Source organism: Phaethon aethereus (assembly GCF_964289735.1).
Source record: "Phaethon aethereus genome assembly, chromosome: 19".
Taxonomy (NCBI): Eukaryota; Metazoa; Chordata; class Aves; order Phaethontiformes; family Phaethontidae; genus Phaethon; species Phaethon aethereus.
The window spans coordinates 8,328,639-8,344,707 of record NC_138595.1 but is presented as its reverse complement, the minus strand read 5'-3'; the positions used below and the strand labels follow the sequence as shown (position 1 = coordinate 8,344,707).

General features: G+C 45.9%; 1 protein-coding gene across 1 annotated transcript in view; it reads left to right on the top strand.

Annotated features, from left to right (window-relative positions):
* Positions 1-2,490: 2,490 nt before the first annotated feature.
* COL26A1 (collagen type XXVI alpha 1 chain) overlaps positions 2,491-16,069 on the top strand; it is a gene marked incomplete at both ends in the record, with an annotated part of 175,066 nt that continues 161,487 nt past the window's right edge. The window contains one exon of the mRNA XM_082008622.1: positions 2,491-2,642. Within this exon, the coding sequence (XP_081864748.1) occupies positions 2,491-2,642 (152 nt within the window). The remainder of the gene's footprint in view (positions 2,643-16,069) is intronic.

Here is a 16,069-nt window from a genome sequence, read left to right as displayed (position 1 = left end):
ACTTGAAGACTATGAAGGGCTTCTGAAGGGGCTAACCCAAGCCAGGAGAATAGGTCAGAAAGCCACTGGTGCCCTTCAGTGCTGTTAAATACTGATAAATGATCTATCCCAGCCTCTCAGAAGCAGGAACTTTGTGTGTTTGGGACAAAAGGCCCTCAGCACACAGCCTGGGGTGGGATGCAGTTGCAGGTGCACCCAGTTTGGCTGTATACACACAGCTGAGGGTGATCACTCAGATTAAAGGGCAGGGGAGCCTCAAAGCCCTGCTCAGTTTTTTAGGTGTGTAGCAGCTTCTGAATGTTTTTTCCAGGAGGGTGAATTTGGGGCAGTTTGTAGCCCTGTGAGAAGGGAGACCAGAGAGCAAGCCTCTTTTTTGTTATCCTGCCAGGCTGAGCAGAGGTTTCCCAAGGGCTGACTGAGCAAAATGGCTGAGTAGCTGAGCGTCCTCAGGTGAGTTGCTGGGAACTGTGTGTTTTCTTGGGGGTGGGAGATAGGCAGGGAACAAGTTCCCCTGCTGAGGGTGAGGGGAGGCTGAAGGGAAGGGTGCTCAAGCTGACCTGAGCCAGACCTGGGTACAGAGGGCCTGTTATGTCCCAGCTCCAGGCACTGAGGGCTTTTTGTAAATACATAGTGGTTGTTTCTGAGCAGGCTTGGCAGCTCAGTGCTGCTGGACCAGACCTTTTGAGCTCCCTTTGAGCTCAGAGAGTGCTGATCCATTGCCTGCTCTAGCTCTAGGTCTGGAACACCCTAAGGGAAGCCATGCTGAGCTGCAGTGCCGGCTGCACCCCTGCCTCCTTGTGTGATTTGCTCCAGTGATTAATGACAGTGGCTGTTTAAAAACCTGGTGCCTCATTTGCAGTCTAAACTTGTCTGGTTACAGGCTCCAGCCAGGGGCTATTTATCTCTATGGGCAGGCTCTGGAGGTGGGCACTGTGGGGGAAGGGGTAGGTGCACACTTGTGGGTGGGGGGTGAACCTAGCCATTTTCCCAGTATCTTGTAGGACTATGTAGCTGCAGAATTTTCCAGCTGCAGAATCTCACAGGGATTGTGTTGCCCTTGAGGGCAAGAGGTCTCTGCCTTTGTGGAGCCCCACAAGAAAGCCCCAGGCTCCAAGGATACACAGCAAGATTTGTTTTCAATGGTAAATCGGGGCTGTCTTTGGATGGCCCCATAAACAGCAAAGGTGCAAAGGGGGTTCTGTGAGTTTGCAGGATCTGAGGGTAAAAAAACCCCAAAATCCACAACTTAAACAACTTGGAAACACAGTTGGGTAGTCTTAGAAATCAAATTCCTCCTTGTGGTTGGTTCAGAGCTGTTTGCCCAGTCAGTGAGCTGCAGCAGTCTGGGTTCCTCTGGAGCTGGGAAGGGGACACTGAAAGGCCAACAAATGGGGTCTGTGACACTGTCACCAAATGGGGGATGTACAAGGGTTTTAAGCACAGACTCAGCAGCTGTACAGAGAGGGAGCCATTCTGCTGGCTTCCTTCTTGGGGTACAGCCCTTGCGAAACACCCTCATCCTTCCACAACTGCAAAAATGTTCGTGGGGGCTGGGCTGAGTGTGTGATTCTCCAAGCTCGGGGCCATCCTGGGTGCTAGGCAAGAGGGGTGTACATGAGGCGGTGGCAAAGGGAGCGCTTGCATGTGATGCCAAAATGAGCAAAGATGCACATACTGAAGCAGGGATTACTTTTGCACTGCTTAGCTTGCAAATGAAGCGTCTTAAAAAATACTTATTTCCTACTTTATCTGTGCAACTTCTGCAGCAGAAACGTGGCAGCAGGCACCAGCTTTTGGGTTTTTGGGGCATGCTGCTGAAGCGCAGCAGGTTTCCCTTGAAGCGGCTGTTGGAGATGCGGGGCCTGGTGATGGGTGTTGGCAATGTTTCGGGTTTGGGAGCAGTGCTCCGCGGGTGTGCTCCCTGCCTGCTGGCGGGGGTGGCTGGAGCCCAAAGCTGCTGCTGAGCCTGGGCTTCCTGCCGCGATGCTGCCAGCTCTGCCCGGGTGTGAGCCCGCTCCCCCGGCGTGTTTCGTGCCCACGGGTGGACCGCGCTCGGCTCGGCCAGGGGTCCCGGGGTGCCCGGCCGCCTTCACCGACGGGGAGCCCCTTCGCAGCGGGGTCTGCTGCGAGGCCTGGCAAGGGTTAACGCCGAAACCCCACGCCCCCTTTGACGGAGTCGGACCAACCTCGCCAAATTTGAAAAGGCATCCGGGGCCGAGTGTGCGCCCTGGGCGCAGACAGCCGCGCCGGCCCCGGACCCCCTGCGTGGGCAGCAGCCGGGGCTCGGTTCGCCGAGGGACGGGGCTTCCCTGTGGGAGCCGGCGCAGCGGTCCCGGTGCCCCGGGCACCCCGACCCCGCCGTCCCCGCTCCCGGGGCGCCTCCGCGCCGTGGGATCGCGCCGTGACCCGGGCTGGGGGAGGCACGGCAGGGCCCCGCGCCGTGTAAGGGGAGAAAAGGGTGGGCGGGAGGAAAGCCCCGGCCTCGCAAAAATGCGGTTCGCTCTGTTCTTGTCCTGGTGCTGCTGCCTGCATGGATGTGCGCTGGGGACTGGCTTCCTCTATCAATTCCCAGCATCAACCCTGCAGCACAACTACCCAGAGCAGAGCTCGGGCTCGCCGGGCAGCGGCTTCGCCAGTCGCCGGTGAGTAAGTCCGGGTCCGCCTCCCGGGGGGAGCAACGGGCACGGCGAGCCCGCGGGCAGCAGTCCCCGCGGAGGCGGCTGCCCCTCGGGGGGGGGCGGGGGAAGCTCCCTACCTGCCTGCAGCAGCGTCCCTCTCCAGGGCAGGGAGCAACTGGGGGGCCTGAGCTTCATCACTTGCAGCCCGCTAGCCCTCTGCTCCTTGCCTCCCCCGACCCCGCGGGGAGGGGAAGTCGGCTGTGCCAGGCCCACGGGGCAGCGTGTCCCGCGTGGTGCGCAGCTGAGCCCGGGACACGGATGATGCCGGCAGAGGGAACTGTTACAGCCCTCGGCTGCGGGGAAAAACTTGTTCAGCTCAACAAAGACCCTAATTACAGAGCTCTGTTCAAGAGCTGCAGCTTTCAAATAGCTGTTTAGAACCAAACCTCCCACTCTTCTACTCCCCCAACTCCCCCCAACCCAATTTCTTATAGACTTAATGTAAATCAGTTTTGATGTACTGTGTCTTGCTGCTTCTGCAGAGCAAACAGTTTAGGCTTCTCTCCCTCCCCTCTGTTTTCTCTGGGTATTTCTCTAGAGGTGAAACAGCTGTTGAGATGAATGAGCCGCACTGTATAAAGTGAGTGAGTGGCTTAACCTGATTCCAGTTGTTCTTGAATTTCACGATTTTTTCTTTTTTTCCTGCGATTCCCTTAAATGGGGTCTTGGGAATTTAATATTCAGGGCTCGTCCATCCTGTCTCTACTCCTTTTTCCTCCTCCCCTTGCTAATACCTCATATGCATGAGTTATGCTGCTGTGGAGGAGGGCTTAGGTAAGCACTGCTTATTTGGGCTAGGAATTGGGATAAGGCATCTACGCCGCACGCTCACATTGGCGTGTCACAGAAGTACAAGAGTGGGTGCTACCCTTGTGCCTTGCACGGTTCTCACATATGGTGCATATTTCATCTCCAAGTGGGGGTGGTTTTGTTTGCTGGCCTGTCAAACAGGCCTCAGTCTGTAGGGGGTGTGATGTTAAACTACAGTAACTGTCAAAGGGTTTGAAATGGCAGAAAATTATAGGAGAGTAATGGGATAAACCTATCCCAGCTGGATCTGTTCCAAGGTACCCCCTCCCCAAAGCATGAGCTGCAATGAGAACCACATGTCATTTGTCTTACATATCTATTAGCCTGCAGATCTTTGTTCAGAGCTACCATGCTTACATGAGCGCTGACTGTATCTCTGCTCACCAAAGACCTTCCCCCGTTCACACTCTTGCATGATTTTCCCATGCCTCAGTTGTTTGGATAGCTGATGCTTTGTCAGGGGAACGTGTCCCTCTCCAAGTCTATAAAGTGTTGTATAAAACCATCTAAAGCTGATTTAAACAATGATGTTGGGAAAGATGGTAATTTTTTTTTTTTTTCCTAGTGGAACTTTGCCATGTGAGAATCTCCCATTCTAGTTTAAAGCAGAGGGGGAAAGAAAAAGTTGAAGGGAGGGAAAAATCACGGGTGGATGTTTTGAAATAAGAATTCAAGTGCTTAGTCAAATGTCACACGTTGAAGCAATCTTTGTACATTTTAATTTCCCCTTGAGTGGTGGAGTTTTGTTGTTGGCAAACGTCTAACAGCTTCACTTTCTGATGGGAAAATTTGTGTGGGAAAACTTTACCCAGCCACAATGTTGGACCGTCGGGAGGAGCCTCCTGCAGGGTGCAGCTTCAGGTTGGGATAGCTGTGCTTTCCAGGATTGAATGTGGTACTGGATAAGAATGAGGCTTTTTGCTCTAAAGTCTAATGTTGATCTATGTGGGTGTGAAGCCTTTTTTTTCAGGGGACTCAATCAGACTGGTACAAACTGTTGTTACTCGCTCAATGTCCCTTTTGTCATCTAAACAAGGGATCTTAGTAGCACCTCAATTATGTGAAGCAATAGCAGCTCCCTCACAGCAGAGCTTGCTGGCCTCTGCCCTGAAGAGGCTGTGGAGGACACAAGATGGTGGGTAGGCGATTACTATTAATGGCACTACATGGCCATTCTCACTTTCTCTTCTGTAACCTCCCCCTGAGTGCTTTGTCCAGTGACTTCTGACACTTCTCCCAGGTACCATCAGCCAAGTATAAGCAGGCTGAAGCCCTGACAGTTACTGCTGCAGCTCCAGGTTTTTGTACTTTGCAGCACATACTGATGTGATGGTCTGCAGCTGCCAAGTTTCCTTGACATAAGACACACGGTGTTCCTGCAGTTGTCTCTTCCTGTCCTTGATCAACAAGTGAAGACATGATTGAACTGAGAATCCCTCTTTTTTTTTTTTTTTTTTTTTTTTTAGCTGACTTGTCATAAAAGGTGTGTTTCTCCAACGGGAGGAAAAAAACCAAAAAACCCATGACCCCAAATTGCTGGAATCTTTTGTCTTCCACCTAGAAAACTATTCTAAACTCAATAGCTGATATGGTCCTTGGTATCCAGGTTGCAGGCTGTTTCAGAAATGGGCTTCTGAGGCCTGCTTAACATTTTTTCTGCCAGAAAATTAAGGTGTTGGGCAGTGTAAAAAAAACTTGGGGGATGGTGGTAGTGGAGGGGAATTTGGAGGGGGGAAAAAAATTCTTCGCATCCTTCAAAATGAAATTGTGGAATACTTGTTCTGGTGGGATATTGCTTGTTTTGTTTCCTTTTTTAAAATTAAGATTCTAGCTTCTGGTTGGCTTCAGTTGGACAGATCTTAGTTATTAGACCAAAGACACTTGCAGTCTATCTCTGCATGTGCTTGAATTGCTTTGAACTTCTGTAGGGGCATGCGCAAGTACTAATGACTGAAGTCCAAGCAGCAGCGTTTGTTGGTGTTACATATATTGTAGCAGCCTCACTTTTTTGTTCAAAATTCACATTTGGCACGTGCATTTCTAACTTGCTACTGTGTGAAGGCAATGAGAATGTGAAGTAGGTCTTACCCAAAGCATAAGAATGGAGAGGCTGTCTGCCAAGCAGAAACTGTTGTCGTCCAGCCTTGGACATGAGAAGCTTTGCTAGCTGAGTTAAGGGAAGCTTATTCCTATGCTGGAAGTAGCTTGGTTCTCAAAGAACTCCTGCATCTGTGTTAGTTGTCTTTGGAAATGGTGTTCTCCCAGCTTAACTTCTCATCCTATTTTCCTGTAGTTTCAAATTAGTCATGCATCAAGTCCTTGTGAACTCAAGTGTGGGAGTTAGAAACTTCTGAGCCTAGATGCAGTGCTTAGACTGGAAACCTCTTTGGATCTGAGGTGGAGATAGCTGAAAGAAAAACCCATAAACACGAACCGGAGAGCAACGTAGGATAACAACTGTTTTGTTACTGCTAACTCTACAGTAGCATCACAGAAGTCAGCTGGGGTGGATACAAAGGACAGACAGACCTTACAAATGCTTACACCTCAGCCTGAAAATTTCTTCCTGTGAATGAACATTAGAACCACAATGTTACAAATAACAGGACTGTCCAAGTAGGTGTTCTTATCCAGACTATAGAGGTAATTACAAATGAGTACTTATTTTGGTCACATAGTAATTCCTCATGCTTGCTACAGCAGTGATGTTTCTTGAGGATGGATATGGAGAGGAAAGTAGTATCAGTAAATTGAAGTCTGTAAGTGCAACTTCCGATTGCTAGAGGCACAGGTTTCAACGTGGAAGGACAGGTTGCTCCGTCCATTTCTTGTTGCCACATCCATGCCTCGGAGCACAGCCCAGGAGAGAGACTGGAGTTCCAGCTGTGCCTCTACTAATGGTTTACTCCATGTCAGAGGGCAAATCACTTTGCCCTGGATTCGGTGGACCAATTAAACTTGTTTGGTGTGCTTTGACGTGGGGAAAATATTTAAACCGACACAAGCTATAGTACAGGAAAGCTGATACTACTTCCTCCCCCTGAAAAACCTGAAGTGTTGAGGCTTTCAGATGTTGGTGATGCTTTAAATGTGTTGTTGATTTATTCTTTGAGGCTAGCAGTCTCCTAATAAGTCACTTGAATGGCTGGCTTTTAAGATCAAGTCTGGGTGGACCTGTTAGAGGTAGATATGTTCTTTTCAAAATAGCTGCCTGCATTGTGCCTGATCCTACAGCTACATATTTGATAGCATGGAATTGCCCCTTCCCAGCCCCATTTGAAGGACTGTGCACAACTGTGCTGTAGTACAATGACCTCCAGCCTCCTAGGTGAGGTTTTAGTACTTTTAAGTAAGCATGGATCTCTTTATGCGATAGAAGCCTGTTCTAGATATTAAAAGGTGACCTATAAATCAGTATCCTGATTTATGCAGTCTGTCAGGGCACTTTCAGAACATGTATCTGGAGTTTTCCTACCGGTTGTCTGTTAATTGTGTCTTTACAAGAGAAGGATGGTTTGAACCTGATTTCAGCCCCAAATTCTAAACCTCTTGTGGCTCTTAAGTGGGTGTGGAATATAAAATTATACATATTGGAGAAATGTGGTTCTTTTTCCTTTTACTGACATGATCTTGCTTTGAGTCATTCCCTCCATCACCTAATAGTCTGTTCATTGCCTGAGGTCGCTGGTTTTCTATGGTTTGCTATGGACTGTGTGAGGATGTCAAGCAAACAAACTGGGATTTGTGTCATGCTGAGTCTTCTGTGCTCATTCCCCTTTGGAGTGCCCTACCCAGGTAACCAAGAGGTCAGAAGGTCTTAAGCTCATCACCAAACCCTTGAACTATCCGGTGTTTGTTTTCTGGACTCTGCAGCCATATGATCTTCATCTGGCTTGTGAGGTTCAGTGCTGTAACTTTGCAATTCAATTAACAGTGAAGCCAATGGTACTGTAAGGACTTAGCAAACTGGAATGACTTTGAAATACCAGACGTGACTCTAGTTACTGCAGTAAATAGTATTCGTTTAGGAAATCTCCTACTGTCTTGCCTTTCCAGCTGCTTGTGTGAATCATTTCCTCTCATGTAGGTTTCATTTACCAGCTCTAGGAAGAAAAAGGGAGTGGAAAGGCAAAGCAATGGGTGGCAGTGAACTTGTGCTCCCCTTGGATAAATTAACAAATGTGTCTCTCAATAACCCTTATTTGTTCAGTTTCTCAAAGCTGAGCTTGTTAGTGTGCTTAACTCCTAGTTGAAACATGTCAGGTTAGAAACTTGACAGCTTTGCTTGGGGGGAGTGGTTCTGTGACACTTGGATCATTGAATATTTACTTACATCTTTGTTTTACTGGGCTGGGCCTTGATACAGGGGGGAAAAATAAATAATGGCTTTGAGGTAACAATGAAAGCCTCAAAGCATAGAGAGCTTTAGGTCTGCCAGATTAGAATAATGGAGCAGCTACTCATGCTCTTTCCTGCATTAGACCTCTAGCATGTCTGGAAACGTTATTGTTTTGTAAAGCATAGACTTTACAAACCTACAACCTGCTCTTGTAGGTTAATACTAAAATTCATCCAACCTCATTTCTGAAATGTGCTCAAAGCTCTGAACTCACTTTTAATTAGAGAGACATAGACAGTGCTTGAATTCGCTTTCACTGAGGCATAATGTTTATTTTGAGGCTTTGAGCATAAAGCTAGCCTGTGCCAACTTAGATACCACAAAGACTCTATTAAGGGTTATAGCTGCAAAAGTTAAAAAAAAAAAGCATAATGCTACTAATTGGGTTACTGTCCTGCAATTTTTCAACTTTTTTATAGTTGAATAATACCAAAGCTGCTGCTTTGTGCATGAATACACTATGTGGCCCTCATCTGAATTGGAGTCCTTAATGCAGAAAGGAATGAGGGTGGGAACTGTGATATTGTTCCTTATTGGTTTTGTTCCTTACCTCCTTTTTAGGAAGAAACAATTATTTCTTGACTTGTAATTTATTGCATGGAATAACATGGTTTAGATGTTTTGACTGTTTTTGACAAATCTAACATTTTCCTCCTGGAAATGGACATATGTGTAAGTAAAGAGTGCGCTTGGGTGAAAGTGTTGCCTGTAACCTTTAGGCTTGGATATTTGAAAATAGTTGACTCTTTTTGAGAGGACCAACAAATAGGAAACTACTTCAGGTTTGAGACTCCTTTTCAGCTTCCAAAGCAGAGGAATTGCAGCTCTGGCAAAGAAAAAAAGCTTTCCTTATCTGTTTAGAAATGGCTTCTGCCCAGAGGCCCACACAATGGATGCTACTGAGACAAAAGCTGAAGGCAGCTTCAGCATGTTTCATGTTTGGGACAGATCAGTGTCCTCTTCCATAGATATGTGGTTTATCTGGAAAAGAGAACCTGCCACTTAAAATCATAGTAGCTGATTTTGAAACCTCTTTGAAGCTGAGAAGAGCAGGTATCTGTGATCTTCTTTTATGAAGGACTCTTCCCTTTACTTCTCTGTAGCCTGCTGTGTGTCTCCTGTCTCTCCTGTGAGATCTGAGTAAGGCTGCCGTTATCCAGCCACCTTCCTTTGCGCTAAGCAAACAAACCATCTGTCAAAACTTTAAAGCTAATTGTGAGGTACCACTACATAGAATTGCATCTAGTCATGTCCAATCTTGACATCAGGTTATGTCGTCAGATGTCTTTTTAACCAGTTCCAACTTTTTCTGCCCCTAGGAACTGGGTGGAAGTGATGTTCCTTGCAGTATTTGCATTAGATAGAGGCATGTGTTTGCTCAGAGCATCTCAGAAATGCCAGTGCAATGAAATCATGAGGCAAGGGAATATCCCCCTGGACATGGTCGTGTAACCAAGCTATACTGAGTCTGTAGACTTAAGAACAGGTCTGGTCCGGTTTCTTCTGGGTGTCCCTCCCTGCCTTTTTTTTGTGTGTATGTGCGCTCTAGCAGGGAGTTGGTTTTGACTTTGCAGATGAACAAGACTCTGGATTCATAATTTTCACTTCTCAGTAGACTAAGAAAACCAAGTACATGTGGTGGGAAGAGAGTGCTTCATGAAGGTTGCGTAGGCAAAAGTGTTTTATGAAAGATACCTGTTTCATGTGAGGACAGTTTTGGGGATGGGCCCTGCAGAGGTGAGGAAAGGGGTGCAGCGAATGTGATTGCAGGATCCGAGTACTAAGGTTACTGGTCCTCTGTTGTTCGTGAAAAAACGGAATAGGATGTTCCTTACCCTGTGCATGTTGGATGTTAGAGCTGTTCAGGACTAAGAAAAAGCAGCAGCATAGGTGCTAAATGAGCTAAATACTCCTTTTGCCCTGTTGTGATGACCTTGTGAGCTGGAGTTGCTCATTTAAGGCACTGCACAAACACTTCCCTTCTGTCCTTGGCTTGTTTTGTGCCGGGGGTCAATCAACATCTGCTTTTTCCCCACAGGACTTTTCTTATTTAGCCATTCAAAAGTGTGGTGCTGGGAGCTCTCAGCTTGGTTTGAAATGCTTCTTCTCATCGTGAAAAGGCTTGGGGCAGATGGGCTGCTGCGGCTGTTGGGATGACATAACGTCTCCGTGCTGAGTCTCCCATTGGCCTGGTGCTGCGGTGCTTGGTGGGGTGTGGTAGCCCTGAACGGAAGGGCAGACATTTCTTTTTTGCTGTGTGCTGCTTAGCCCTTATTAAACTCAGATGTTTCTAACCCCTTCCTCCAGGCTCTCATTATTGCTGTAAACACAGCAGAGCACAGGGAGCTTTTTCAAATCCTGATTTGAGGCAGCAATGGGTGACAGCTCTCCCAACAGCTCTCCAGCGTGCCTGTGTGTGAAGGGGGTTGACATGAATTTAACACTCCAAGCCAAGGGAGATTCTGCTTGTGTTTTCCCTAAAGAAAAAGACTTTTTTTTTTTTTTTTTTTTCATCTGATGCCACTTCTCTTCCTCCTGCCTCAGGTTGCTTGGCTTCCTGGCTTTCTTCTTGGCTGTTTCCCTCTTCTGCTTCCCCAGAACTGGTCTGGTTTCTGCCACCCTGCTCAATGTGGGCTGTCTGGCTGCTTGTCTCATCACTGTATCTTGTGCAACCTTTGAGTTGTTTGTATTTTCCGGATACGGTGGAAGTGATACCAGCTAAAATAAGGTTTCTGTTGCTGTACTAGGATGGCTAAAAAAGGCTCTCCTTGAAAACATCTAGGTCTGGCTGACAGCAGCTCTGTATCTCAGCTGTACTTGTTACTGTGTGGGTCTGACAGAAATTTATTTTTCAGCCTTTTGTGAAGGGAGAAAGAGAGGAGAGACTGCCATGGTAACAGGGTTTTAGATGCTTCCTACCTATAAACCCCACTTCACACAGTGTGAGCTACCATACCCCCTCAGGGGAACATATGAATCCTTTGTTTCTCTAAATATAAGCCATTAACTTTAAGGTTAACCAGGCTATTGATAAACTTCTTAAGCATAGTTCTGCAAGGACTATATCCTTTGCAAATCTACTTACGAATCTCAAATATCTGTCTAATATTCTTTTTTGACCTGAGAAATTCTTGGCTCAGTGAGGTATCAGAACTGCTTTGTGCATGGCATCTGACTTGGTAAAAATTGTGTTCCTGCAAGAACTCTGAAGATCTCTGTAAGATCATCTGTATGACATGTTCTTGTCATGGCTTTGCATCTGGCTCTAGTCTTGTGTACCTTGTTGTAAAGTGAGCTAACAATCCTGGTTCTGAACTGTCAGGAGCCAAGTCAGATGTTGGGAAGATCATGGCCATTTTGATGCTGTACCTAGTTGCTGGATGCTAGATTTCCTTTTGGAAATCTAGGCTATCTTAAGACATTTGAAGATGAGCTACCCTGTTGCAAGGTTCTCAGAATCTGGTCCCTTGAGTCTCTGGCTTGATTTAAATTGACCTTCAAGAGTTTCTGGTGCATGTGAGGTACAGAGAGCTTTTCTCATTTGGTACTCTAGAGCTGTTCAGGACTAAGAAAAAGCAGCAGCATAGGTGCTAAATGAGCTAAATACTCCTTTTGCCCTGTTGTGATGACCTTGTGAGCTGGAGTTGCTCATTTAAGGCACTGCACAAACACTTTTTCCCCAAGAAAACTCTGATTTAATTAGTGGTCATTGCAGCTTTGAGGTGAACTTTTTATGTTGCTCTTAATAAACTTAAAGCTAAAATGGCAGTGATCCTGAGAACTGAGCTGTCAGCTTGTGCCTGTTGCTGGCACTAGCAGTACAGGACAGAGAAAATCTGATATGCTCAAGCTTCAGTATTTCAACGTGGCAAACCCCACTAACCTAAACACTGAGGGGGGAGCCGCATTCTTTGCTATGCCTAATCTCTGTATTTTGTTAAACATGCATTCCTGCCAGAACTTTATTGGACAGAACAATAGTGACCAGCTGGGCAAGTGACCCTGGCTTTTCTGGTCGGCAGAGGAATTTGGCATCTGAGGACTTCAGATTCTGATGTGCAGCTTAAAGTGATCTGGATTTAGTTGCTTTTAATTATCAACTGGCTGATTCATAAGGATTTGTTTTCCACCCTCTTTCCCAAGAAAAAGACCATTCCCTTAAATGCTCAGTTGTATATTCTATAGAGCAGCACAGAGTCTGGGAACTGAGACTTGCAAGTTCTGTCTCTTTTTCTTTCCTCTAAATAAAATGGGAATAGCAATACTTGCCTTCATGTAAGAGAAGGCTCTGGAGAGTATTTCATGAGGGTGTGGTTAGATATTAGAGTAAAAACTGCAAAATCCAAAGTATTGTATACGAATATATGCAGAAGTTTATAATAAGTCTATGAATGATAATACTTGGCACTTGTATAAACTTCCACTCTTACAGAATAGAGGTCATTGTGCTCCCTTTTTACTGCACCTCTCTGAGCCTGGATGACTGAAATTAGTCTTCAGGAGCTAGTCTTTCCCTGATCTTTGCAGAGAAGTTTTTAGTTTGGAGGGCAAGCTGAAAGGTGGGAGAGGGAGGTACTGATAGGGCAGGCTGGACTGAACAGCAGCGGAGGATTGGGTGATGGCACAGGCTGTGGTGCTTTCCTTTCCCCAGCTGCAGTGAAAGGTTTGTGGGAGGCTGAATGTGTAACATACCTATAGAAGCAGCACTGACCGACAGGGTTAGTGCAGAAATGCCTGCAACGACTGGTGCTACCGAGCGGTACCAGCCTTTGAGCAAAGGCAGGTCTGGACTGTGATGCTGCAAGCTTTCTCTTTTCCTGTGCGCTGTCTGAAGTATAGTAGAGAGCAAAAAGGCAAATTGGCTCGGTAGGATGTTACAGCACTTGGCTTAATACTGCTGTAAATCAGTGTAACCTGCAGCAAAATATATAGTCTCCCTGCAGTATATTTCAGGATACAGCACTGAGCCAAATGGTTTAAACTATCGCATAGTAAAATGCTGTCTCTTGGGCCACTGTTACTGGAAGTCACTAATGTATATCACAAATGATACAAAAATTTTGGATTACAAAGTTGTAGGAATTCTTAGGCTGTAGACCTGTGGATAAGCTTTGAATGAGTGTGCATTGCAAGCAGAAATAATAGGATCCCATTGTGCCAAGCACCAGAAAAAATACTTGAGTCCTGATAGTGTAATTAAGTCTGCTAAAACCCTTTCAAGACCTTTGCAACCAAACCCATTGGAAATTTATTGCAAGGACCGCAGCAACATATTCATTTTCTTGGGCAATGTCCTTTGAAACAATCAAGCTCTCTAATTATGTCTGTCAGGCCCAGCCAAGTGGTTATTGGCGTCTGAACTAGAAGGTCTTCAAAGAAGCTTCTACAAATGACTATAGAATTTTGCTGAAAGTAAACTTTCAGCTCCCAGATACCTTTTGGAAGAGTTGCTGCATTCTGCTTTTGGGAAAGTAAGGATGAAGCTGTATCTGCCTGCACTGGATGGGAAGAGAGGGGAGAAGTGGGTATGTAGAAATGATAGGAATCATCGCAACTTTTCTCTTGAACTGAATGCAACTAAAAACTGGATTGGTTTGTATTGGACACTTCAGCTGGTGTCCGGTTGAGCCTGGGAGTTGCCTTGTGCTACTAACGTCTGGGTTATTGATTTGTGTCTGAGCATCTCTGTGGCCTGTGGAGGCAAGACTTGCTTTGCAGGTCACATCCGTGAGCTCTGATGTGTGTGGTTGTGTTTTGTTGTTTTTTTTAAAAACAAACAAACAAACAACCCAACCAGCCAACACCACCTCCACCCCCCCAACCCAACATCAAACCCTGTGCAAGCATTTGACTGGAATTGCATCTTCCCCGCATAGTTATGGCTCAAATATTGCCAGTAATAATTGAATAAGTGAATAGGCGGCCCCCGTTGACGTACCGACAGCAAGGGGAAACAGTTCAATAGTTGTTGTTCTGCCACTCCCTGCTGCATGCTCTGAGGGTCAACCAGCCTTTCTGATTTGTGTTTGCAAGAGTGGTTTCAACTGAAACTCATACCAGGGATTTTTTTGCTGCAAGAAGTACGTGACACAAGTCTGTCACAGACATTTCCTTTGGCACTCAGCACTGATGTGTACGGTGACGTGGCTGTTGTATGACATCCCTATATGCTTGCTGTATTTGGCATCATCCTTTGCTGAGACACTGCATGTAAAAATTTCTCCAAGGTGAACTGAAAGGTGTAAAGGAAAAATCTCATGTGTATATGAGGGAGAAAAGCACAAACAAGTTTTAGCTGTGGTGTGTGAAGGCTGTTTGCATATGTACTCAGTGTAATAATAAACCATAGACTGTTGCTGAGCAGCCGCGTGTCATTCCCAGTTTTACTGGCTTGCCTGCAGTAAGTAAAGCAACAGTATGGTGTTCTTCCCAAACTACAAAAAAGGTAGCAGAAATACAGAATAACTGTCACCCGTCAATAACATTCAGGCCATAACTCCTTGTTTTAATCAAACTTGTATCTTCTACGTTGTTCTTTGTATTGTTCTTCATCCTCTGAATGTTCTGGTTTTGAAGAAGTCTGTGTAAATAGGAGAGGCAGGGAAAAAGGTTATTTGTCTTTAATGGCTTTGCCTTGAATTTGTCACAAGCTTTTGCAAGTAGTATGTGTCTAAAATGGGATGTGAGTTTATCTAGTGTCAGTCGCTGCTGCTTTGCACACGTAGACTGAGACCCTTCTCACCAATAACTCTAGACATTCCCATTCCCAGCAGAGCGGTGAGGAATGCTTGTGAAGCCTTTGCTTTAGGAGGTTGGGTTGTTTGTGTGCATCAGTTTGCACCCTTACCAAATCTGTGGTTAAAATACTGTTGTGGCGTTTTCCACTTTGCCTTGGTGGAGACAGCTAGGTTGCACTGCCCTTTTGCACTGGCAGGTAATTTTACACTTCAACAACAACCAAAAAAAACCCTACAAACCCCATCTAATGGAGTTTGCCATACTTATAATTCCTCACAGAACAGGGCAGGAATTTTTCTGGCCAAATGTCTGTATGTCTCCTTCGGACCTCCTGCTGTCCCCTCTCTTGCTCAGTGCTGCTTTCTCTCCATCCGGTTTCCCACGTGTGTACTCGGGATTGTTTCAAGGCAGTGTTATCATTCCTAAGGAATCTACTGTGCGTGCACAGGCTATGGAGTTTCTTTTTCGGCTGTTATTACTTGGCCAAATCAAACCCATTTTCCACCTGGATACTGAAATGTAGATCTCCTCCCTCAAGACCATCTCCCTTCCAAATAGAGGCTTCCAAAGCACCGAGGCACTAAAGCAGTTTCTTAGATTGCTCAAGAATTTTTTAATAATAAGGAAAGGTGTTAGTGTTTCTGTTCACAAGAGAAAGGCTTTTTTTTAAGATTTTTTTCTTTTTCCTAATGAACAAACTGGATTGCAGCAAGGTTTAAAAGGAGAATACAAATAATTGTTCTTGGCTAGAAATGAGGTATGGAGACTGCTTCCAAAACCAGTGAAAGCTTAGGAAGATGTGTTAAAAGCAGAATAACCTTTTAAATTGAAAATAGGTAGTTAGAGCACTTTGTTTCTAGATGTATTAGTCCAGTCTATCTATAAATAGATGTCAAAGTGCAGTGGATTCTGTGTGATTGAAACGTATACCATCTGCTTAAGAGTGAGTTTAAAACTTGATGAGGCAATACTGAGTGTTTGCTAGCAGGGGTTTGAGACTACTGTGTGCAGAAGAGCTGATCTACAGGAAATGCTCCGTAGTTACTTCTTACGGCATTGGACAGATGCGGTCGGCAGAGTGTAAGAGTGGGAGTCTGGAGAAAGGTGAAAAGGAGGTTGCTGGAAGAGCAGGTTATTGCGCGCCTGTAACTACTGCATCCAAACTGTATTATAGTCACATGGAGCTTTGAGTGAGGCTTCCACTTTGTGTGGGGAAAGCACTTTGAAAGGGCCTGTGACCGGCAACTGGGAAGTGTTTTAGGGCAATTCATTGCTGCATTTAGATGGGCACTGGGAATGACTGACTTGACAGGGAGGCAAGGAAGGGAAAGATGTGATCACCTAACCACCCATGGGTGTGGACGTGTGCTTGTAAAGGGTATGGCTAGTTTACTATACTAAAGATGATTTTTGAGAGTTTTAGGCTGTGCAAGGAGGAATTTAT